The following is a 25931-nucleotide window of genomic DNA, read 5'->3' as shown; positions in this document are numbered from 1 at the left end:
AACTAGCAATGAGGTCAGAAGGGCGCTGCAAGACATGAAACGATGAAGAGCGGCAGGAGAAGATGGGATAACAGCCGATTTAATCAAAGATGGAGGAGACATAATGCTTGGAAAACTGACGGCTCTTTATACGAAGTGTATATCGACTGCAAGGGTCCCAGAAAACTGGAAGAATGCATACATTGTACTAATCCACAAAGAGGGAGACGTTAAAGAATTGAAAAATTATAGGACCATTAGCATGCTCCCAGTATTATATAAAATATTTACCAAAATAATCTCTAATAGAATAAGGGCAACACTGGATTTTGTCAACCAAGGGAACAGGCTGGCTTCAGGAAGGGATACATTACAATGGATCACATCCATGTCCTCAATCAGGTTATCGAGAAATCCGCAGAATGCAATAAGTCTCTCTATATGGCTTATATAAATTACGAAAAGGCATTTGATTGAGTAGAGATACCAGCAGTCATAGAGGCCCTACGTAATCAAGGAGAACAGAACGCTTACGTAAAGAGCTTGGAAAATATTGCTACACGCGTGTGGTATTTGTTTGTTTGAACGATGCGCGTGGGCACCATCACTCCAGAAAAGAGGAGGAAGAACTAACTGGGCTCGCGCTGTGAATCTAATCGGTCAGCGCTGCAACCGTTGTAAATATAACCTGTAAATAGTTGCTCGTCTTGCTGACTCGTCCTTCGCGTAACAATAACTACAGAGGTTCTACAGCTACCTTAATTCTACACAAGAAAAGCAGGGAGATACCTATAAAGAAAGGGGTCAGACAGGGAGGCACAATTTCTACAATGCTATTCACTACGTGCTCAGAAGTATTCAAGTTATTAAACTGGGAAGGCTCAGGAGTAAAGATCGACGGCGAATATCTCAGCAACCTTCGATTTGCCGATGACATTGTTCTATTCAACAACAATGCAAACGAGTTAAAACAAATGATTGAAGACCTTAACAGAGAGAGTGTGTAAGAGTGGGGTTGAATATTAATATGCAGAAGACAAAGATAATGATAAATAGCCAGGCAAAGGAACAAGAGTTCAGGATCGCCAGTCGGCCTCTAGAGACTGTGAAGGAGTACGTTTACCTAGGTCAATTAATCACAGGGAACCCTGATCATGAGAAGGAAATCCACAGGAGAATAAAAATGGGTTGCATCGTACACGGCAGACATTGCCAACTCCTGACAGGAAGCTTACCATTATCATTGGAAAGTAAGGTGTATAATCAGTGTATTTTGCCAGTGCGGACATATGGGGCAGAGACTTGGAGACTGACAAGGAAGTTTGAGAACAAGTTAAGGACTGCACAAAGAGCGATGGAACGAAGATTGCTAGGCATAACTTTAAGAGACAGAAAGAGCGCGGTATGGATCAGAGAGCAAACGGGTATAGACGATATTCTAATAGACATTAAGAGAAAAATATGGCACTGGGCAGGTCATGTAATGCGCAGACTAGATAACCGTTGGACCATTAGGGTTATAGAATGGGTACCAAGAGAAGGAAAACGTAATCGAGGACGACAAAAGACTAGGTGGAGCGATGAAATTAGGAAATTCGCGGGCGCTAGTTGGAATCGGTTGGCGCAGGACAGGGGTAATTGGAGATCGCAGGGAGAGGCCTTCGTCCTGCAGTGGACATAAAACAGGCTGATGATGACGATGATGATGATGATTATGGTGGCGGTGGTGGTGCCCCCCCCCCCCCCAGAAAAAAATCCTGGGTACGTGCCTGCTGTGGGGCCAGGACGTATTACTATGTCAGAGATTTCCTCTCAGGTAGAAAAGCTATCCTAAAGGTAGGGGACCAAGCCACAAATACCTTCTTACTGGGTTGGCGCAGCGCACCACAGGGCGCCGTGTTATCCCTTCTCCTCTTCAATATCGCCTCAATAGGCCTTCCGCCGCTCCTCGATAACATCCTCGGGATCCGGTATGGTCTATACGCCGACGACATTACCATCTGTTCGTCCACAGGGTCAATCGGGGCAATAGACAACCGCTTGCATGAAGCGGCAGACGTGGTGAGCGACTATGCTAAGTCATGCGGCCTCGATCAGCTGCGCCCCACAAAAGTCGGAGCTACTCCTGGTCTCAGCGCGAAAGAAGCATGAGCCCGACTCGCCCACCATCACCATACAACTGGAGGGACACACCATCGTTCCATCTCAGAGCGTAAAGATACTAGGAATGATTTTCCGGTCGAATCGCACCAACACAATAATAATTAACAAGCTTAAAAATGCAACAATCCAAGTCACCCACATGGTCCGGTGAATAACAACGAAGGCAAGAGGCATGGGGGAGGCGGACACGCTTCGGCTTGTTGAAGCCTTCGTCGTGTGTCGAACAAGTTATGCTATTCCATAGGCTCTACTTAACGGGATGGAATTCAAGAAAATCTACACAATGATAGGAAAGGCATGTAAGCGGGCGATGGGCTTGTCGGTCAGTACGCCCACAGAACGCCTACTACGACAAGGAGTGCACTACAAGGCCGAGGAGCTGATAAAGGCACATTTATCCAGCCAGCAAACAAGTTTGGCGGTTACGGAAGCGGGGAAGTACATTCTCTTACGCCTGGGGCTATCTGCTCCGCTCAGCCATCCGCCGCTTCAGACTGTGAGCTTTCCCCATGCCATCCGGATCAACATCACCGTACCTCTCCTACTTCGCAACATGTACCCAGTGCACCACGCACAGCGAAGGGAGGCCCGGGCCCGGGCCATACACAAGCAATATGGGAGTCAACCCTCTACAGCCTACACGGATGCGAAGTCTTACTCCAGACGTGCAGCCACAACAGCCACCGTAATTGTCAACAAAGAACATCGAAACAGCATTTCACTCCCCTGCAACAATTTCCTCCAAGCCAAGGAAGCGGCCATAGCCCTCGCGCTCTACCAAAGAGAGGCTGAAATCATAGTGACCGACTCTCAACAGGCGAGTCGCAGCTTCGCTAACGGCAGAATTCATGACAATACGCTCAAAATCATCAATCAAAAGCCGCCAATGAGATCAGTTATGAGCATCTGGGCGCCAGCTCATCACGGCGTTCATGACATCGAGGCCGCCAACCACGTGGCTCGATATTTGACCCACCTAGCCGACGCCGAGGAATCCGAACCCGAGCGCATGCACCCTCTAGTCTCGTACCAAGACATCACACAACATTACAAGCTAGTCCGCAGAACATACGCACCCCAACACAAGTTTCTACATAGAAAGCAGGAGCGATTCCTCTGAGCTCTACAAGTTAATACATTCCCCCACCCAACCATAAATCACCTCATGGCCCCTACACAATTCTCTCCGCAATGCCACTTCTGCGCAGACCTTGGGTCCCTCAGGCACATAGTAGGGAGTTGCAGACGGGCACCATTATTCTCCGAACCATTATCAAACCAACGAGCTTGGGGAGAAAGCCTTGGACAGCTCCGACCTCGATAATCAGCAACGGCCGATTGCCGTTGCTGATTCTCAGACACAGCCCGAGCTCAAGGCATTCTGAAGTGAGGTAGCCTCTCCAAAGCTTCGCTTATGTAATAAACGTTTATTTATTTTTCTCTCTCTCTCCTCATATGCAATACTGTCCGCGCAACCCTGAAGGAAATTGCGTAAGCAGACTTCTCCTCACAATATGTCTTACTGCGGCGAAGCAAGCTTCGACAAAGCCTTCATAGTAGGGGTGTTCAATGAATGCTTAATCATAACGCCAACGCTGTATTGTTACCGTCTCTGCCACTTGACAAATTTACGCGTGCAATAGCTAAGCCAAGTGCTTGAGCGACGCGGCCAAGCTGGCGCGCACGCATCAGGCGAGAATAGCGTTGGCGGGGATGGTAAGGGTAGATCGGTACGTGAGCTAAAGCTATCAATTAACATTACTTGCACCATTGTTTTTCGTTTATGATGTCTGGATATATAAATATATAAATAAATAAATGAATATATATATATATATATATATATATATATATTGTGTGTGTGTGTGTGTGTGTGTGTGTGTGTGTGTGTGTGTGTGTGTGTGTGTGTGTGTGTGTGTGTGTGTGTGTGTGTGTGTGTGTGTGTCGTAAGCAGCCAATAGATGCCCTTGGTAAACTTTCTCGAGGAATTTTGACTGAGTACGTTACATGGCTCCATTTTATCTGATGGCAGTACATATGTGCCTACATTTATCGCTACTTCTGAAGAGATACCGAAGAGTTCATCAGCGAGCCATCTGGGTGCATCCAAGCTGCTGTTCTAGGCCAAGCACAATCTTGCTATCTGATATCATTTTAGAAATCCGAACGTGGTTCACCCTTTCCACATTCGGACCACTGACCTGCCACCGCAGGGAATAATTTAACGATACAGTTTAAAAAATATATAAGGAAGGCATCTAAGGACATTTAAACATGAAAGAAAGACAAAAATCCGAGCGACCCCTAACTAAGAATGGAGCGTTTTGGGCCACAGCTGTCCAAAGGAAAAAAGTCATTTTAGCATACGCCAAAGAAGGTGAAAGCGAAAGCCTGCGCGCTCAAGAGACATCCACTAAATTAATTGACATTCTCATTCGAATGCGTTGTTACTTCTTATTACTTGCTTTCTCCCGCTAGAGGTCGTGGGTTCGAGTGTCATGATTATATCTACCTTAATTAACTGTACCTTAATCAACATCACCCTAATTAACACCACAGGTCGAGGGTTCGGTTCCCACCAAAGGTCGTGGGTTCGAATGCCTTAGTTAACTCCATATTATTAGCTGTGCCTTTTCTGCATGATTAGCGGGATTGAAGTTACAGCGATGTGGAAGAAGACGGCGAAAGCGCGAGCAGTGGTAGGATCGCTCCAATTTTCTGCACCTCACAACGCGACCTTGAAACATAGAGATCTAAGGTCTTCGGCTTAAAAAGTTACCAACACTCCTTAGCGCAGCACTGCGGCCTGTGGAATTTGATGTGAAACGACTTTAAAATCGGTCAGAGCTGGTCTCTTGCTAAAATGAATGTAACGAAAGCGTGTTATACTATTATCGCTTAACTTTTCAACCCTACTAACCCTCGCGCCTTACTCTGCTTTTGTCGTGATAGTTGTGTCGAGGAAAAGAGCCATTATTTGATCATGCATGTGTCGCGTACGCAGATGGCGCCGTTGTAGCGCCACGCATGACGCAGTCGGACCTAAATTTAGCCTCTCGCTCGGCGTTCAAAGAGGCATACCTCGAAGGTACGTTTGTCGATCCGAGCGGGGGCAGTCGTGTTTGAGAGAGCTCACTCGTCTACAGTAGGCATATTCCATCAAACTCACACCAGTGCATGCTCATCAGGGGTTACAAGGCATACAAGTGTAGAGTTTGTTGCAGAAGTTTCACGCTTGCTCGGCTATGGCCCCCCTGCGTTCGACACTTATGGTCCAGAAATGGCGTAAAGAGATTCGGGCAGCAAGACAAAGGAGTATCCAACCCCTTTGACCACGGTGGAACGTGACCGTCTCCACAGGGAACGCTAGCGCAGGAGTCCCAACCATCTTCGAGCGCGGCGGATTTGAGTGGCGAAAGGTAGAGTCATTAGAAATTGTTTTAGTGCGAGAGCACTACTGTACCAACCTGAATTTCGCCTCTGTCTGTGCGAAGCTTTTTCATACGCGCGTTTCGCGTGCGCAGCTTCGTTCTCTTTTCACACATATACGACCGCGTGCGTATGGGTGAAATAAAAATTGAGCCTGAATCGGGATCGTCGCCGGAAATGTCTATAAAGAAAGGTTTCGTCGCTCCAAGCGCAGCGAACAACAATAATCTCGGCGACTGAGGCAGCAGGAGTCGACCGACGAAGATTTGGCCGAGTGATTGCGACTGCAGCAACAACAAAAAAGGAAATTCGTGGCGTTGGAACGTGCCAAGGAAACTGCCCGAAGAACGATAGAAGCGATTGTAGAACGACAGACTGCACAAGCGTGCCAAGCGCGCTGCTGAAACGGGTGAACAGCGACATGCCCGATTATAGTTGCGGACGTTGCATACCAGTATCGCAAGGCCGAGGAACGTCTGTCCATAGAGAAGGAAATTCCTTTCTATGTGGTCTTCTTCCACAGCTGGCTCGAATACCACTCATCATGCCAGCGTCCCCATACTGCCGCTCCCTCTGCGAAGGCGCTGACGACACTGCACCGCTGGCAGTCGGTGCGGTGATTTCGGTCTCTAATTATTTGCCTCAATATATCGTGAAATGAAGACACGTACACAGCTGCGCTCAAATTTCGCATTAGGGAGCATTGTAATCGTCGGACATTTTTCCTAGTGACTCTAGCGCAGGACAGTTTCGGGCGCCACCTGTATGGGGATCATTTCTTTACCCTATAGTACCCAAACAGTCTCGGCAAAATAAAAGGGCCCACTGCGAATAGGGAGCGCGAGCACGATCGTAAGATTAGACCGCAAGATGTCCACTAGCTGTAACGCATAAATTAGGCATGTAAGATTTATAATGCGTGAATAAACGTAACTTGTGCGTTTGGCTGCATCATTTTCGTACCCTATAGTGCCCATGCGCCATCTGCAGCACCAACGAGACATTTCACATATCCCACTGCGGCTGCGTCCCTGAGCATACCCAACTTTCAGTCGATAGTCCAACGTTTCGTGCACTACATTATTCGCGCAGTGTATGCGTTGTACCTGACACGCTGTTATCGCCAACTGACAAGCACCCCGTGGGAAAAAGGTACTAAGGAATGCTCACTGTGTATGCTGGTATACTGTGCATACAAATCGTGGTGCTGAAGCGTCGTCGACTCATAGGCAGTTTTAGGAGCTGTCTGCTGTTACTTGACTCACGGATTGACGGAGCCTCGAAAGTAAAAATAATTGGGTTTGTAATCGAAGAAAGAGGTTACCCTAGGAAAGCAAAGCACACATCTCCATGTACAATTAACCTTAACCAACTGACCTGAGTTGCTTAGTTACTCAGGGGACCAACTGCAATGCATGCTCACTGACCTGGAGAGGCAAAGCAGAAGGGTAGGTCTAAAAATTATTCTGCAGAAAACTAAAATAATGTTTAACAGTCTCGGGAAGAGAACAGCAGTTTACGATAAGTAGCGAGGCACTGGAAGTGGTAAGGGAATACATCTACTTAGGGCAGGTAGTGACTGCGGATCCGGATCATGAGACTGAAATAATCAGAAGAATAAGAATGGGCTGGGGAGCGTTTGGCAGGCATTCTCAGATCATGAACAGCAGGTTGCCACTATCCCTCAAGAGAAAAGTGTATAACAGCTGTGTCTTACCAGTACTCACGTACGGGGCAGAAACCTGGAGGCTTACGAAAAGGGTTCTACTTAAATTGAGGACGACGCAGCGAGCTATGGAAAGAAGAATGATAGGTGTAACGTTAAGGAATAAGAGCAGATTGGGTGAGGGAACAAACGCGAGTTAATGACATCTTAGTTGAAATCAAGAAAAAGAAATGGGCATGGGCAGGACATGTAATAAGGAGGGAAGATAACCGATGGTCATGGGTTACGGACTGGATTCCAAGGGAAGGGAAGCGTAGCAGGGGGCGGCAAAAAGTTAGGTGGGCGGATGAGATTAAGAAGTTTGCAGGGACAACATGGCCACAATTAGTACATGATCGGGGTAGTTGGAGAAGTATGGGAGAACCTTTGCCCTGCAGTGGGCGTAATCAGGCTGATGATGATGAACTAACCTGCGTCGTTTATCGCGCAACTATCAGCTGAAGCCAAGCGGTTTCCAACGTCCCCCAAGTTGACCCCTACTGAAATTTCGCCATTCATCAATGGCGCCTGTTGGTGTCCAGTTCCAAGACCTGATGTTTCAAGGTCAGCATCGTAACTTCATTCAGCGACATGATTTTGTCCCAACCTCGTGCAAGTCGCCCTCCGATAAGCTAGGCAGGTGCTCTAATATGATGTATACTCCGCCTGTACTGACATCGATTCCTTTGCCTTTGGCCTGTCGACACATGGGCTCTTAGTCTGAAACCACGAGAAATAACACCGATTCGTCCTCACGTGGTTCTTGCTATTAATTGTTGGTGCCGAACCGAACTCGGCCTAAAGATAACAAATTTCCTATCTGATAATATATTTGAGAGAGAGAGAGAGATATGCAATTGAGAGAAGGGCAGGGAGGTTAACCTGAGTTAGAGCCTCCAGTTTTCTACACTGCACTAGGGAAAGGGAAAGGGGAAGTAAAGACGGAAAGAAGAGCGGGGACAAAAAGAAAGGCGTGAAAAAAAGAAAAGAAAAAGAAAAGGGACGGAAACAATTGGCCACTGCCACGTAAAAAGGTAAACAAAGCCTTGACCGACTTTCGGTGCGACTACAGTTCATGTTGGCATTCCATATAAATATTTTATATTCTTTATAAAGCCCCCGCACAAGAGACGTATTCGGACGGCACCCGTTCTGGGCGAAGCAACTCGATCAGTGACTGTATGGGAAAGGGGGCCTATACAGTAACTCTACGATCAGGAACAAGTGAGCGCAACCTGTGACAGCGAGCTGACATCGACAGCGCCACGTGTCTGTTGGGCACCCGACCGTGGTCTAATTAATTTCTTCACTTTATTGGATTAAGGACCCCATAAGCGGTATTACATAAGTGGATAGGATAGTCAAAATAAATATTTTAAACAAGTGTTCATAATGAAATATACACATATATGAGTGACAACGGCTTGCCAAAGGCAGCTGCGTGGGCTTGCGATGGCAGAGATGACGTGTCGAAGGCCGTTCCAGTTTCTTGCTACTCGAAAGAAGCATAAACCATGAGACGAGGTGGTCCGTGCACGTGGTGAAACTTGCAAACAGAACGTGCCATATTTAAAAGAACAATTAACAGATGACCAGTGACTCGGTAAATGCGATTTCCGCTTTCAATGACGAAATGCTGATATCGTATGAATAGGAAGAATGAATAAGTTGACTTAAAATAAAAAAAAATGATTTCTTCTTTATCAGTAAGTTACCCTTCCACAATATAAAAAACACCACTCTTACCATGATAAGATGCTTGCTAAGCCAGAAAAAGCGCAATAACAAAAGGCGGGTGCCGACGCCTCCTTAAGTTTCCCGCGCCAGTTCGCTGTGACGTCACGGATTTTGACAGCGTCTTCTCGGGCCTAGTTTTTAGCGGTAAAGATAGATTACAGTGTGTTCTAAAGGAGTCAACGATGGAACATGGCGAGCTTCAGGAACTTTTGATGGGCCAACGCGGCTTAAATATGAAAAAATACCTTGAAATCCGTGACGTCAAAGTGACGGACCGGCGTTGGGGAATCAGCGCGAAATTCAAAAACTGAAACTTTGACCTCCATTTCCTCTTCTAATAATCAACCTATTGTTTCGAAATTAACTACAACAGTTTTCAGATAATGCTTTATCCGTCCAAAGTGATTTAGTGTTTTGCTTTAGTGTTCCCTCAATATAGTAAACCGATTGTGCACAGTGAATTCACGATTCTGATGACGGCAAGAGAAGCGAAAATGCGTCCAGCGACGTGAGGCACGTTCTTGCATGCGACTGGACGGCTGCTTTCATGAGGCTGTCGTGCTTTCGCAGCGTCCTATAAGCGGCCAGTGCAAGCATTTTCGGCGAATGTAGTGTCCGTTTCACTCCACACGACGCCCACGGAATACTTCGGAGAATCCGTTACACTCAACGGCGTTCGCATACGGTAACACTTGGTCGCACCGCGGACGCGATGAAACCAGAATGGAGAGGAGAGCTAGTGGCATGTGCTCGCTTGCGGAGGCGCTGACGTCAACGTCGAATAGGTTTCCGTTCAACTTGTGCGCACGTCTGGGCCGCATGCCTCAGTACGGCGGCGATGCCTCCGCGTAAGAGAGTGAAGATAATGGGTCCCGACGAAGTCCAGTGCTGAGAAGTTCGAGGCGTGCCGTGCTGCTGCGAGGGGACAGACAAGAGCGTATCGAAAACGTCGCACAGAAATCGCGCATCCTTGAGACTTGCCCGAGGTGTGCGTCGAGTGACAGTTCGTAGTCGTTTGGGTGCGGTTACCTAGCTACTAGCACGTACTAGTACGTGAGGGTAGAAATAGGAGTGACGTAGGCGTCGTTTAAAATTATGCACTTGAGGTGCGGCATTGAAAAATGAGTTTCATGGCACAGTATTTGAGTGGCGATTGCCATCGCTTTCATTCTTTATTTAGTATTACATTTCTGGGGGGGGGCGGTTTGGCTACGTGCTCTAGCGAAAATGTATACAATCATATCTTTAGTTCGCCTATATACAGAAGGATAGACTCTCAACTTTTCAGTCACACCATAGTAGTATGAATTTGTCTTAAAATATTACTTTCAGGTGCCTAATCACATGTCAGCAATAGGAGCGGTTGTGGAAGTGTACAATGTTATTTCCACTTCTGGGACGTAGTAGCCTTAATTCAACAAAATACTGATTTGAATACTTTCTTCTATATCGAGGTTATGCAGTACTGAATAAGCCAAAAATCAAGTGATTTGTTTTCAACATTGCCCTTCCAACTTTCTTTTTTACTATTTATTACTGGCACCTACACATTTGAGCACCTACTGTTAGATACGGGACCTTTTTCTGAGCCCCCTTCGAGTTCCCCAGACCACATCGAATCGCACCACAGCTAATTGAGAAGCGCAGAAGCACGGATGCCACATTCCAGAGGCGCGCACGGGCAAACAAGTTGAAGGCCCCCACTTCGTACGCCGCCGGTTGGGCTATTCAATGCTTGACTCTTCCAGAAAGCGAAGGGATAGCCCGGCACTGTTCTAGGTAACGTGAGTCCCGAAGCAAGACGGCTGTGATGTACCGGGAAGGCCTGGCAGCGTCGCACCGGCCGCCTTTGAAGAGGGCCCTCGGACAATTGGGGCCCAAGCGTCGTCTCCGTTCTCTCGTTGTGACGACGCATTGCAAGTCAGCAAGGCAAGACCGCAGGGAGCCGCCGGGTGTGACACCATCGCACGGGCGCCTTCCATTGGCTGAAAATGGCGTCATCTGAGCGGGCTCTCCCATTGGCCAAACATGACGCGTCTTCCAGACATCGAAGGGCTTAAAAGAGAGACCGGGAGCAGCAAGAAGAGCATTCTAGAGGATTCCAGAGCATCCCTTGATTCATCTCTCTCGAACTTCTTGCTACGGGCCGCAGCGTCCGAGTTGCTGCCGGCCCGTAATGACTCGAAGACTGTTCATTGACCCTCACTGCACATAATGTCAAATAAACCTCCCAAGTGTTTCATCGCAAAGTCCGTCCTCAACTCCTACAACTGGCGCCAGCGGTGCGATTTCCTCCAACTCCTACACTACCTACATTAAACCACAATACATGTGGCTGGTGCTGCCTGTCTTCTTAACCCTCTGCAATTTACCAGTAACTATGATGTCCTCATGTGTATGAGATGGAGCTCTTACATTACTATGCACAAACTCATTGCTCAAAAGCTTTCACTGTGACCATATGGCAGTCATCTCTGGTCAGCATGTTGAGCTACAAGCTGTAGCTCGGCAGTACTACCTGGGCACCATTGGCAAACAACATGACTTTTAACATGTGGCAAACTGGCAACTCGCATTGGATTCCCACAGACTTTCAACAACTTTCACTGAAGACAAATTGGCATTTTTTACATTCATTTGGGTTGTGACCTAATAATAGAAATGTCCGCTACAAGGAAGAGCATTTTGTACTTGACACGTGCAAAAAAGCAGATTGCCTTCAAGACAAGCTTGATGAGCTACATGTTTGTCTCACAAAGATGGGTGCTGCACTCCTCTGAACATGTCTTTATTTTGTTACCTTTTGACCAAATGACCATCAGTGTTATGTCAGTGTTACTTGGCAGCAGCGGGGCAGCCTGACAACCTTCTGAAGCTACTTTGTATATTTGCAGCTTGGACCACTGTTTCAACAGCTGCTTACGGCTCGCCGTGATATCAGCAAGCGCAAGGCTCACCTGCAGAGACTACGTGTGACTGCCAGTGACGTCACGCCCACCAGGTGGAAGAACAAGCTACATAAAGGCCTGCATCTCCAATCCGCAACCACTTGGCAGCAGCAGGGGCAGCCCGACAATGTTCTGAAGCTACTTTGTATATTTGCAGGTTAGAATTATTTTTCCACAATTAGTACAGAAAACACTATGATTTCTGCCTTAGCTGCTGCCGATACCAGTGCTTGCGTGTTCTCTTGTATTGTGCATGTTATGGCTGATTCCGCCAAATTTCATGAGGAGCTCAGGAAGGAAATGTCAGATTTCAAATCTAAATTGGAATGCGAAGTCAGCGAAGAACTTAGAGAGCTGAAGACAAGTCTTGACTTCTGTCATGCTGAACTCGAAAAGGTCAAGCATGAAAAAAGCTGAAATCGTGAAAGAAAACAAGGAGTTCAAGGCAATTAACACAAAACTTGCAAACAATTGCTCAACGCTATCAAAGCAAGTCACTCAACTCGAGAACCGTGTTACTGTGTCTGAGCAGTACTCAAGAAACCGCAATCTCGAGATAAAAGGTGTACCCTTGACTGAAAGTGAAAGCCTTCCTAAGGTTTTGCACAAGATCAGTGTGATCTTGAGTGAACCTATCATGGAAACAGACATTGAAGTGTGCCATCATGTGCCTACAAGAAATGCTGATGCCACCCCAAACATAATTGTGCAGTTTAAGAGCCGTACCAAACGCGATTCAATCCTACAAAAAAGCACAAAAGTCATGCCTGTCAACTCAGGAACTCGGTTCTTCCCCCCTGGTTCACCACTGTATGTTAACAAGCACCTTTGTCCAATGCTGAAGCATCTTCTCGGCATGGCGCTTGCGCAAAAGAGAGTGAAAAACTGGCGATTTGTTTGGTCAAGCAGCGGCAAGATTTTGGCCAGGAAAGATGAAACGTCACCGATTGTGCACATTCGCAGTGAACGTGATCTAGAAAGGATTAACTAGTTTGTGTTGACTGCACATATTTTTTTCTGTTATTCAGTGCTTTTTCAATGGCTGTGTCCCCAGAATACGTTAATAATGCGTTTCACCTTTCTAAAAACCCTTTTACGTGTTTTCACCTGAATGTGCGGTCCCTTAGAAACAAGGAGGATGAACTGTCAGTTTTCTTAGATGAATTTGTTTTCAATTTCGATGTGATATTATTTACAGAGACATGCTGTTCTGTAAATACTGAAATCTTCAACCGTGGAGGTTATCAAAGCTTCTTTCTTAATCGGCAAGATAAGCAAGGTGGCAGTCTAGAAGTTCTCGTGAAACGGGAGCTAGAATGTGAAATAGATACCGAGTTTTCCATTATATCCGAGGACATAGAAGGTTTGACATAATTGTCGCGCGAATATATTTTCACTGTCATATATCAGCCACCGAAGGCACAAATCCAACATTTCATTGAATACCTTGAAAAGCTTCTAAACTATGTTAATTTGAAAAACGCAAAACTAATTCTTAGCGAAGACCTAAATATTGATATCTTAAGATCTTGCCGCATTAAAGAAACACTCTTTTCAGCAGTAGAGTCATCTGGTCACGCTATCAGAACAGATACGGCCACGCACGTTACTTCCCACACAGAGACACTCACCGAACTCTTTATTACAAATATACATACCAAAAGTTTGACAACTGGTGTCTTGAATTGTGATATCAGCGACCACTTACCGATTTATTTATCAGGGCTGAAGATAAGCTTACATATACACAAATAAACGATGTAAAGACGGCACAAAATATCGTTCCTACAACTTTAAATGCCTTCTACGCGTGTCTTGAAAGGGAAACTTGGACTGACGTTTACCATTCTTTAACGGCCGACGCTGCATACGATGCTTTCATTTCTGCTTTCAAGCATATCTATTTCGAACATCTTAAGGAAAAAATATTGCGAAAATGTAACAAAAGCTGGCAACCGTGGATCAAGTGCCTGCGCAGAATAAAAAGGAAAGCGCGATTGTTCCAAAAATTTCTTAAGACCAGATCACCAGAGGATTCGATATTTATAAAAGATATTGTAATAAGCTTAACACCTTTCTAAAAAAATGAAAAGCGCTCTTTTCTGCATGATCAGTTTAGTAAAGAGCAATGCAGGGACTGTGCGCAGATATGGAATAAGCTTAACAGTCTGCTAAATCACACACCAGTCTTGGCAACAGTCGCGGAGCTAAACTATCAAGGACGTCGTAGTGAGGGATACGAGCTTGCTGAACAATTTAAAATGTTTCTCAGAGATGTTGCGTCAGGTCTGCAAAGGTCAAGTAGGTCTAAACATGCCATAAATAGCAGTCCTTCTAGCATGTATCTCGAACCAACTAATGAGGCCGAAATATGTGCCATATTTAACTCCTTTAAAAACAGCAGAGCATGTGATATTGATGATATAGAGATAGCTCCAGTTAAACATGTGGTTGAAATAATTGCCCCAATATTGGCTTATGTATATAACTTATCAATATCTTCAAGTTGCTTTCCAAAACTGATGAAAGTAGCTAAAGTCAGTATGCTTTTCAAAAGTGGTGACAGAAACGACATGGCTAACTATAGGCCAATTTCGATTCTACCCATTTTTTCCAAGGGCTTCTGGGAAGATAATTTATAAACGACTAATGAAGTTTTGTGTAAAATTTAACTTGATTCATCGCAGTATGGCTTCCTACCTAACAGGCACACAGAAACAGCTCTTCTAAAGCAAAAAGAATTAATTCATGAGTCCATTGAAAACAAAGAATTGTGCATCGGTGTATTTATAGACTACTCGAAGGCATTTGATCGGATCAAACATGAAATACTTTTGGAAAAACTGGAATTACATATATCGTATTCGTGGAATCGCAGCACTCCTCCTAAAATGTTACCTACAATATCGATGCTAGTGCGTGGCAATAGGAAACCACGTGTCTACTTACCAGAATATCACCACAGGAGTCCCTCAGGGAAGTATCCTGGGCCCATTATTGTTTTTGCTATATATTAATGATATAACAACTATTAGCAACGGCCCAAGTTATATTTTGTATGCAGATGACACAAGCCTCTTATTTAAAAGCAGCGACATGCAGCACCTGACCTTGGTTATTAACGAAACTATGGAAAAGCTTAGTACATGGAGCGCTGCAAATTGCCTGTTAATAAATTTAAAAAAAAATTGCTGTGTTGTTCCATGCGCGTTAAAGTTAGCTTATTGTGAAACCAGTGATAAAGTTCAACAACTGCAACATTGAAATAGCTGATACTGCAAGAACGCTAGGAATACTTTTCAATAAAAACATGAGCTGGGATCCTCACATTAGCTCAGTTATGTCTCGCCTAAATAGGTGTGTTGGTGTTGTAGCAAAATTTCACTCATACTTTCCCGCATCCGTCAAATTGTTAATTTATAACACACTCTTCTTATCACATCTTAACTATTGTTTCCTGGTTTGGGGAAACACCAAATCGTCTAAGACTAGCAAACTGCACGTGCTACAAAAGAAGGCCTTACGTCATATCGCTGGTGCTAATTACAATGCACACACTGCTGAACTGTTTCGTCAGTTTAAAATTGTTCCCGTGCCCAAACTTTACGAGTATTTTCTATGCATAAGATACAAAAAATCTGTTTATAGCTGCGAGCATGCATTTCTTAGCATATCATCGCTGAAAACAAACACCATTGTATATCCATTCCGTAGTAAAGAATATTGGCACGTGCCATTTTGTCGTACTGGGCATGGGCGGCAAATGTTACGTCATGCACTTGCAGTTTTGTTGAACAGACTAATTTTCCAAGACATTCATGTGGAAATGTGCAGCATATGTAACATATGAGAGTTTTTCATTCCGCGATGTCAGTACTATTTTTACACTGCTGTTAGTATATTTATGTATTTATAATTACTGTCAAGCTGTTCGTATTACATTACATTGCATAACACTAGAGGTTGACCTGCAATGATAAACAGTTAAAATGCCTTGTTAATGTATATCGTAGCCCTTTTTGTATGCCTTGTATATTGGGGGCTCGGGCGCTTCTCAAGTGAATTGATTTTCACTTTTTGCCCGAGCATTCCCACATTCTGCTGATGCAAATAAATTTCAACTTCAACTTCAATGCATAATGGAGACAAACTGCCTGACCTTGTCTTGAAAGACATTGGATTGACTAAGTGTTTTTATCACCTCGTCAATCTGGTACATAATGTTCCACATTTCCACAGCAGGTCACAGACCACAGCACACTTTCACACTTTCAAATGCACTTTATTTTCACTTGCGAGGCTGCTTTTCCTGATTGCATACCATTATGCTACATTGCAGGCTTCAGTGCATTTTCAATATTCTTGCGGGGGCGGGTCAGAAGTCCTCAATAGACGCAACTGTCAGCAGTGCTCAAGCAGTGCCTGTAAGGTCTGCTGTTGGCTTCTGTGCCAATCCACCAACTAACTTCTTGAGCTCACCAATGGCTTTGCCAGGGTTCAGTCCCTGGGAAAAAAGAAAACAAGAGTACATTTACTGCAGGTCAACTAGGTCTGTTTCTGCATGTGCTTCAAAGCATGTTTTTCAAATGGCCTAGCCTTTTGAATGTTTAGCTTTTATCTAAATGTGCAAAACACATCGAGAATACGCATAATCAATGAAAAGAAAAATTATCTTTTGGGAACTTTTTCAGCAACAGGGAGAAACCCCAAGCCACCTATGACTTCCTTTGAAATTAGTAGAAACAGCTCGCCTCATATGTGAAGCATAGGCATACATTTAATTTGCTTTAGATCACGTGTGTGTACCAATGCAGATCGCAGATCAGTGCCCCTCCTCTGGCAGTGCTTTCAAAAGAATGCAAGGAACGTGCCAAACTCGTACCTAACCTCATCCTGTATTCCTGCTCTAAACCCACAAGTGATGCTTGCTGCCTGTAATTGAGTGCTGGCCTAAGACATTTAGCCAAAAATTTTGACCTCAATACTGAAACTCGGAAAAAAAAAAAATTCTTGTATGTTGCCTGTAGGCAATATTTGTCAATAAAGGGTTATTATCCATTCAAAGCAGCTGCATAAAATTATGTTGCTGCTCTCCGCTACACAGAAAATGTAGTAAAAATGCAAGGTAATGTATTTGGTATGCGGATTTCTTTTAAGAAGCAGCAAAACTATTAAGAAAGAAAGAAAGAAAGAAAGAAAGAAAATGGTAGATTAAAAATATTACTTCTTTGAACGACAGTGTACCTGAATGGGTGAGCTAGCAGTATAAGGTTTCTTGCTGTTTATTAGTTACCAAGTGGAATTAATATATTTTCATACCTGCCAACCTCTGACCATTAAAATTCCTGAATATATTGTGGACATGATATTGAAACGAAGGAGGGGAGGGTGAGAGCACACTATTTTAAAGCTTTCCGCAAGCACATGCCATTTATGGGATACATGTGCCCTTTATTAATGACGATTTACCTTTAAAGGGGCCCTGAACCACCCCTCGAGCTTGGTGAAATCACACAGTACGTGGGTAGCATACGCTGCTGTGAACATCTCAGCCAAGTTTTGCTGTTGTACACAGTGTGTGGAGCTTGCAAGCGGATCACAAAGTCACCTTTCTCTCAAACGCTCTCTTTTCAACAGAAGGCCCTGTCCTCACTCTCTTCTAGATGCACTATTTCGTCATCGGATGCACTGTTTCATCATTCCCTTAGATGGCTGTTAGTGGCCGATAACTGACATCAAGCTGCAGTTGGCTACATGGCGTAGGTACCGCGGCCGCCACGGGTGCCGCCATGAGTCCACTGGCTAAGCGCACTGTAGCTCACTGAGGACAACCGCGTTTGGCTTATGTTTAGCATGTCGTAGACACCAAAGGTGGAAGTCGTTGCATCTAGATTAACATCCAAAATGAAATTTCAACTGCATGCCACGGTGATATTTAGAAGGCGGAGCAGTATGGGCATGCCCCACTGTGCTGTAGACTTCGCAGTGCAAGGCATTGAAGAAGGAATAGGAGCATAGTGGAGGCCGTGTTTGATTGCCAATAACTCCACTTCTGCCGAACGCATTGAAGTACTTTTTGTGGCAAACTATTTCTGAAATTGCTTATTTTCACTTCAAATGCCTTAGTCCACATCAATAAGTAGTAGTTCAGGGCCCCTTTAAGCATTTGAACGCAGCACACAAGCAGCAGCAAACTTAGAACAGCAAGGACTGAAAAGCAACACATTGTTTTTACATAATACTAGAGACTTTTTTAGGGACATTACAGTTGTCTGTTTCGCCTGCTTCAGGAACTCAAAGCAAGAACCCCTCTGGCAACCTTTTGCCATTAGAAGACTTCCAAAGGAAGGCTCGGAGACTGACATCTTAAAACACTACACAATAGGAAAACAATGCACCTCAAAGGCTACTCGGGCCTCACCAGCTTGATGTGCACTACTACCTCGTGCCACCACGATTCTCGTCGAGTGGGTACATAGAAAGTTCCTGCTAAAACACCCCGCTTGAAGAAGCTGCTGACTGAGGCCGAAAACTTTAGCTTGTCGAAGTCGCAAAAACAACAATGTGCATCTCGGACCTTGCAAACTCCGTGCTTGCTGGCACTTCGTGCTGCAATGATTCGTGCAACGTTTCACATTACAAAGATGTGAACTACAATCAAGTCTGCCAAATTTTTTAATGACTTCGGATCGTACATTTTTCCTGTTAGTATGTTTTTTCTTGCATTGTTGCCAAAAACGTATGATTGAGGTTCTACTGAAACCAACTTAAGTAAACCAATCACTACTACTGTCTGATACCAGTATAACGCTTGTTCATGCAGGGAAACGTACAGGCACCTCTAGGAACTCTTGAGCATGAACCAAAGTTGTTGAAAAGAAGAGGAACAGGACAACCCACCTTGGGGCAAGTCCGTGTGCAGTTCATGATGGTGTGGCACCGGTACATGGTGAATGGGTCCTCCAAGCGCTTCAGCCTCTCAACAGTGTTCTCGTCGCGTGAGTCGATGACCCAGCGGTAGACCTGCATGAGCGCAGCCGGTCCCAAGTAGCGGTTGCTGTTCCACCAATAGCTGGGGCATGACGTGGAGCAGCAGGCACAGAGGATGCACTCGTAGAGACCATCCTGCAGAAGGGACCAGACAGGTGGCCACCACTTTCTCCCACAGAGCAAAAAATATATGCAAGAGGAGACATTGGTGCCAGTACAAGTGAGTAAAGAAAGAAAGAGTAGTGGTTGCCTGAGTTTGGAAACAGTCCTTATTTCTTTCACTGCACTAACCATGGCTATAGGCAGTGTCAAAAATAGACCACTCATCACTGCTGGTCTGTGCTAGTGCCTGCTGGCACGCATCACCATGTTTAGTAAGGTGATGTCAACAGCTGTAGTGCAGTTCACTCCTGACAAGGAAAGCTAGATATTATTTTTTTTTGCTGAACACAGGTTATTCTCTCTTTTCAACATGCAAATTTCTTTTCAATATTTCTTCTTTCTAATTTTGTGCAGCAATAAAGACAGCTTTTGCTATACATGCCAGCTTCTGTGAAATACTGCCACATTCCAGACAACAAGTGGTGACTAATGCCAGATGCCAAAGACAGCCTCCAGGACTGCATTGCTATCCATATGGTCGGCAACAACATGTCAGAATCTGAATATCTATAAAAACCTCCGAATACAGTTTTAGGTTTGGCTGGAGGCGTGTGAACATGCTTGGGCAAATTTGTTGTTGGTGTGCTGCCACACAAACAAAGAAAAGCGCAAGAATTGCTATTACTCTTGCATATTTTTTTGTATAGTTTCCTTTGTATGTCTTTTCTACATTTTCTGTGGGCTTGTTTTGATATGCATGAAATAACCGTCAGTTTACAGCCAATGCTCATGTTTTGACCTTTGTGTCCTTAATCCCTTCCTTTGCAGCTTCACCCTGCTATCAGAAACTACAGCACTTGAGTACATTGTTATGGGGCTATAAAGTTGAGCAGAGTATAATAAAAGCACAGTGGTTGAGCATAGCTTCCTCACCTGTTTCCTACCATAAGCACACAGCTCAAATCTATCCCTGTACAGTCGCCGACTGATTTTCCGGACTCCAAAAATTCGGACATGCTCGATTATTCGGTCTGCTTCGCGGCACCACCATTCTACCCATAGACCATAATGTATAACAACTGCTGAAAGTTCGGACACCTTGCAACCTCTCGTCTAATTTTTCGGACACTCCTTGAGCAAACTCGATCGAGAGCACCATGCACCGGCTCTGACCGGTGCATGGTTCGACTAGCTGAGCGCCATTTTTGCTGCCCCACGAAGTGGCGCTACTGGAAATCACCGCTCATCATCATCGTTTCTGCCTGGTTCGACAGAGTTGCTACAGCCATAGAGTTTCCTACAAAAATTGTAGGAAACTCTATGGCTACAGCAGCTCCAGTGTCAGCTTAGTAAGCCATGTCAAGACAATCCAGCAGCTGATTTGTTTGTTTCTTCGTGCACAACGCTGCGAGTAGGCTACGTTCTACGTTTGTGCGACTGGTGTCGGCGTGACGGTGTGGCGGTGTTTGCTTTGTGTGCTGTGTCGAGGTTCAACGCGGCGTATGGAAACTTCGTGTCAAGTGTCTAATGGCGCCGACAGTGCCCGTGCAGACTGCGCTGGGGCATGCCGGCAAGCGGCTGCCGGGAGGCCTAGGATTTGTCGCCTTCCGATGTGCTCCCTACTGATGCCGAAAATGTTCTGCGGGGACCTGCGCAGCGGTTGCATTGCGTTTTCGGACACCGTCTCATTTGACAGTTTCACAGGTGCTGACATGCTGTACTGACATGCGCAGAACTCGATGACTGCGAGATCATTCGTCAGGTTTCTGCTGTACCACTGGACGATGACTCCGAGTTGGAAGATGACGCACCATGTGCTACACTGCCGTTGCATGCGGAGATAGTACAAGCAGTGACTGTGCTTTCAGCTGCCTATAGTGACCGTACGACCCTCTCCAAGATTCAGGCTTATCTGATTGCACGTAAACAGAACAGCGTGCAACGGCGCATTCACGATTTCTTCAAGCCTACTGCAGAGCCCGAATAAGTGCGTGGAAATAAAGATTTCTTTCTTTTCTTTTCTTAATCTGGTTTTTCGGACACTTGTTTATTCGGACATTTCCGCAGTCCCTGTGAGGTCCGAATAAACGGTCGGCGACTGTATATAAAACGCATCCATCTGATTATATATACAAAAGGTATGCACTACATAAGGAAGCCAGAAGCCACATGGCACGATTTCGACACCACCTCTAGCAATGAGAAGGTAGAGAGTGGAAGAAAACCTCACCAGTTTCTTGCGGTCTTCAATGCTCTGGAGATTCTGGTGGTCGCCAATCTTGACGGCAGTCTTTTTCTGCAGCCAGGGCTGCACCGACTTGTACTGCTCATAGAACAGAGCCATATCCTGCAGTGTGCACAGGAAATTAATTAGTCACAATTAACTGCAAGGCTTGGGCAAACGCTGCATTTTGAATGATTGGTTAGTGGCTAGCTCTCTTTCTTGCATGGTGAGAGAAAAACTACACAGACATCCTTACATCACTATAACTCACGGCAGAGAGCTGGGCTAGCTGAAATTCTGGCATTTTATGTATTTCCAGCACTAAAGGAAAACAGGAAATACCAAGAGAAGAAAAGGCAACAGGACAGGGAGGTCACTGGCTTCAAGTTATTTTACTGCCTGAAAAATACGCTCATAGGTCATGGGGCAACAGACGGAAGAGGATGAATCCTTGCACACGCATGAAGCCACCCATCATACATGTGTGGTATACAAGCTTTGACACAGATAATCAAATTCGTTTGTCAGCCTGACAGACACAGTGCTAACACATTTGTCGGACTCTTTTTTGATGCTACAGGATTCAAGAATAAATATGCATTTTTCATTGTTGCACCCTCTCAGCATATTCTCTGTCCTGTTGTCCTTTCTACTCTTAGTATGTATCTTTCGTTTTTCCTTGCATGCTGGAAATTGTGTCACTAGAATTAGGAAAACTGTTCTTGAATTGGCATGGCCAGCAAAACATCGGCTTTTTCTTTATGCTTCACATAGTACACTCCTTCGTTTCCATTGCTGATGCTGATGAATTGAACCTTCTCATAACTGTAAGGCTAGCCTTTCTGCGAAGCAGTTTGCTCAGCTAATGGCTGCGTAGCCATTTTTGCAAACCATGTGTGCAAGCCCAGTTTGCTTGTATCATGACATGGAAAATGCACACACGGCTCTGGTGATGAAACTATGAACAAAAGAGAAGCCCCAGCATGCGCACAAGCCCTTAGTCTTCATTTGGACTATGATCGGTGCTTCCATTACGGAATTATGAAAATGGTCTATTCAAGAAAGCCCTCATTAACAAATTATTGCAACCCTACTATGATAGTAAAATGTGTTTTGTTAAGATGGCACCCACTCTCCTCTGTAATGCCTCGACCCTGACAGAAAATAAAATGAAATAAAGCTAAGCCATTCGTAATAACATTGTAAAACACTGGATTTCCAAACATGATCCACATTTCTAAATGTGCTGCTTCCCGAAGCCGATCAAAATACATGGAAACTGCCCTGAAGTGTTACTAAAGTGCCATTTAACAGGCTTTCCACAAAATTGCGTCCTCTGAAAATAAGCTCAAATATAACCTTCAAGTACTTTTGTTACAGCCCATGCTTGTGATGTCTGCATGTACTCACTGGAACAAGGTCTTTGACCACATACATGTGAGGGAGCGGGTAGATCTTTGTAGACTTTGCAGTGTTTTCATCGATCTTGCTGCGTTAAAAAAAAAGAAAAAAGCAACAAACACATTTTGCAATATACACTTACAATCTATTCTGCAACTGGTGGTAAACATGATGAATTAGTACATGTAAACAGAAACTGCACTTGGCTACAAACAGCTTGCACATGATGTCATGGACACTGCCCTGAATTACTGTAGCACACAGTCTAAATTTACAGACAACGTAAAGGAGTCAAAATGGAACATGGCTAGTTAACATGGCTGACGAACCAGCTCTCTCAAAATAGTTTTTGACTGGCCAGAGCATCATTCACAGCTTCTCAAGTTCTGCCAGGCGTGCAAAGGCAAGATAAAGATACAACCAACCCATTGCCAGGGGCCCTCAAATGCAGTGGACATGATCACATCAGTGCAAGCCATCTAATGCACACACATACAGTCCTAGACAATTCCTATATAGTACAGACATGATTACAATGTAACAATTTTTTTTTTTTAATAAGCACACATGCCCAATCTATTTCACCACAACGCTCCTCTAAAAAAAATCAGAGGATGCCTCTTAGCAAGCGAACCTATTAGCCTAGAGCACTGTACCAAATGCACGCCAGGGTATTGGTGCCATTGATGTTCATTGCACAGGAGCCACAGATGCCTTCCCTGCAAGACCTCCGGAAGGTAAGCGTCGGGTCAATCTCATTCTTGATCTTGATTAAGGCGTCCAGAACCATGGGACCACATCTGGGAGTAGAGCCAAAATGAGTGCGCGACAATTTACTGATTTGTAATAGATAAAAGCATTGATCATGAAATGTGCCCAAGTTTTTTTATGTGTAAATTATGCTTTCACGATTGATAACAAGCAGATGTGCAGAGTGAGTAAAAAAAAAAAATTAATGCCGATTCACAAAAATCTGTCATTTGCAGATATTTACCAAAAGATACCGTATCTGCATGATTTTATCCTGCCACTGATTGTAACGTGCAGTTATATTACCGCCCAAATATTTTAAGAAGAAAGAACAACTTGGTGTTGATTCCACTGTGTACATGAAGTAACGAAACCTTTGTCAACGCATACTGTCTTGAAACTATATTATGGAACATACAGAGGCACACAGACACGCACAGCTGAATCTTAGCAGCTTAGAAGCTTAGTGGCAATCGGAGTCCAATGACACCTCCTTTTCGCTGTGTGCCAATCCCAGAAACTCATCTTCAGCTTTATTTATTGCATCAGGAATGCTACGCTTCTGGAGGTTCCCGCATCCATAGCCTGTGAGAGGGCATCCACCCACCATGGACCCAATTTGCGATGTCTCCGAGGGTTGCTTTCTTCAGATGAGCCGTTCGATGGCAGTGTGGCCAGCTACCTTGCAGAGCTTCTTTTTAAAATAAGAATCAGTTCTATTTTCTATCTTGAGTAGAATTGGTTACGACTGCAACACGCATGCAAATTTTAACACACCCTCTATTTAAAAAAAAGGTGCCCATTAGAATCGTGCGAATACAGTATAACATGTTCAGTTACATTTGAACAGAAAAAAAAAGCGAAGGCGTGTACTAAAGCTAAGCAACATGCAGCAAGGATTCTATTAGAGAAGGACACATGCTGAATCAGCTCTTTTCGATATCTGAATTTCGAACTTTTACACTCCTTCCCCTCCCCCATCTCCCCATGCAAACAACCTCTCTTCAAAACAAGCCACCCTAATAAAAGTGCAAGTTAATTATTGGCGTACTTGTTGAGATCAACCTCAAATGTCTGGAGATGTGGCTTGTCCCCCTTCTTCTCGGGATCCTGTAATAGATATTTTCACTATTAGCCATTAGGTTATAATTTTTAAAAAATCCTCTGGGGTGTTACATGTCAAGATCACACTTAAAACCCTAAAGACATTTTTTTTACTCCATCATTATGGGGCATGCCATAGTGCGGGACTCCGGATTAATTTTGACCACCCGGGTTTCTTTAACATGCACCTAGACCTCAGTGCACAAGCACTTATCATAACAAAGCAAAAGCACTATCCACTCACTGACCCCCCCATTTTTTGTTTGTTATTTTACTTTTATTGCAGTACAACAAAAGGTTTTGCAAGTTGGCACATACTCATTTTCAGTTTTTTTTTTCAAATCTTAGAAGCAACTAAAAATAAAACATTTTTTTCATTCAATTAGCACTCCAGTGAAATATATATATATGAAGAAGTTTAAACTGCGACGGTAGTTCTCTTTCCAAACAAGACACGAAGCGATTCTTCAACAATTACAACGATAGAAATAATTGGCTCACCCATCTGTAGATTTCGAACTTCTTAACACCTTTTGTTCCAGCAGGGGCTGTAGCTGCAGCAGCAGCGTGTCTCAGCTGTATATAAAAAAAAGATGTTATAGAGAGAGAGAGAGAGAGAGAAAGAGAGAGAGAAAGAGAGAGAGAAAGAGAGAGAGTCAAACTGCCTTCGCATTTCAGACAAGGCGTTTTCACTAAGACAGTCACGAGGTGACGCAGAAAAGCCGTCTAAGCAAAATAGACCAAGTCCCCCAGTGAAACTGCAGCCTACGTGAAGCAGGACGCATGCTTCCTGCACGGGACACACGGAAGAATACTAAATAAAAGAACTAGATTAGCTACAATGTAGAGCATGACAGCAGCAAGTCATTTAGCATGCTGTTACATTATGCATTTAGAGCAATAATAACCTTCACAGAAGCCTGCTGATGGGCGAAAGTCGAGACGTCACTAAAATTTCCAAATAGCGACTAACGCAAACTTTAGAAACGCTACATCAAGTCATACTGCATATCTTGCTCTCACATTTCAAACAGGAGCCTGTGCACCTTGAATATCGAAAGTAGATAATTTCGTGACCTCGAATGTTAAACCGGATGGCCGCGGAGTGGCGGCGATGAGCACGCTTTGCCACTTCAAGGAAACTGTTAAATGACATAAGCGCTGAAATGATAAAATATTACAACTTACAGAGGCTAATCTAGCTGTGTACGATGTTAGAAGGGCTGACTTTTTTAAATACACAGATGCAGCCATGGTTCCACGAAAACGAATGGACTTGGACTTGTCCGAACCGGCGAAAGGCTTCGCTTCTGTCGGCTACATGAGGGCTTCAGGCTGGCCAACAACATTATAGTTGCTTGTGGTTGCCTGCAGCTTGAGACGCTTGCTGCCAGTCGCT

The 25931-nt window shown here is 44.5% G+C and overlaps 1 protein-coding gene and 2 long non-coding RNA genes across 4 annotated transcripts in view; 2 read left to right on the top strand and 1 right to left on the bottom strand.

Moving 5' to 3' along the window:
* LOC129386115 (uncharacterized) overlaps positions 1-18869 on the top strand; it is a 43256-nt gene extending 24387 nt beyond the window's left edge. For both annotated transcript variants that reach the window (XR_008613586.1, XR_008613587.1), the window contains exons 2-3: positions 11908-12118; positions 18785-18869. This is a non-coding gene — a long non-coding RNA (uncharacterized lncRNA). The remainder of the gene's footprint in view (positions 1-11907; positions 12119-18784) is intronic.
* LOC126535809 (succinate dehydrogenase [ubiquinone] iron-sulfur subunit, mitochondrial-like) lies at positions 16223-25851 on the bottom strand. The gene is made up of 8 exons (XM_050182633.3): positions 25721-25851; positions 25034-25108; positions 24480-24538; positions 23335-23478; positions 22688-22766; positions 21284-21400; positions 18862-19086; positions 16223-16465 (listed from the first exon to the last, which is right to left on the bottom strand). The coding sequence occupies exons 1-8, from the start codon at positions 25784-25786 to the stop codon at positions 16373-16375; spliced, it is 858 nt and encodes a 285-aa protein (XP_050038590.1). The 5' UTR covers positions 25787-25851; the 3' UTR covers positions 16223-16372.
* LOC129386116 (uncharacterized) lies at positions 19088-21903 on the top strand. The gene is made up of 2 exons (XR_008613588.1): positions 19088-19171; positions 21597-21903. It is a non-coding gene; the product is annotated as an uncharacterized lncRNA (long non-coding RNA).
* Positions 25852-25931: the final 80 nt, after the last annotated feature.

The sequence above is a fragment of the Dermacentor andersoni genome, chromosome 4 (genome assembly GCF_023375885.2).
Source record: "Dermacentor andersoni chromosome 4, qqDerAnde1_hic_scaffold, whole genome shotgun sequence".
Classification (NCBI taxonomy): domain Eukaryota; kingdom Metazoa; phylum Arthropoda; class Arachnida; order Ixodida; family Ixodidae; genus Dermacentor; species Dermacentor andersoni.
The sequence above is the reverse complement of the archived record's forward strand: the minus strand, read 5'-3'. Positions and strand labels throughout refer to the sequence as shown.

Coding starts and splice junctions, on each gene's coding strand:
- LOC126535809 (XM_050182633.3), bottom strand. CDS start 25,786: ATGGCTGCATCTGTGTATTTAAAAAAGTCAGCCCTTCTAACATCGTAC. Junction 23,479..24,479: donor TTTGAGGTTGATCTCAACAA/GTACGCCAATAA, acceptor CTCTACTCCCAG/ATGTGGTCCCATGGTTCTGG. Junction 19,087..21,283: donor TTGAAGACCGCAAGAAACTG/GTGAGGTTTTCT, acceptor TCCCTTCTGCAG/GATGGTCTCTACGAGTGCAT.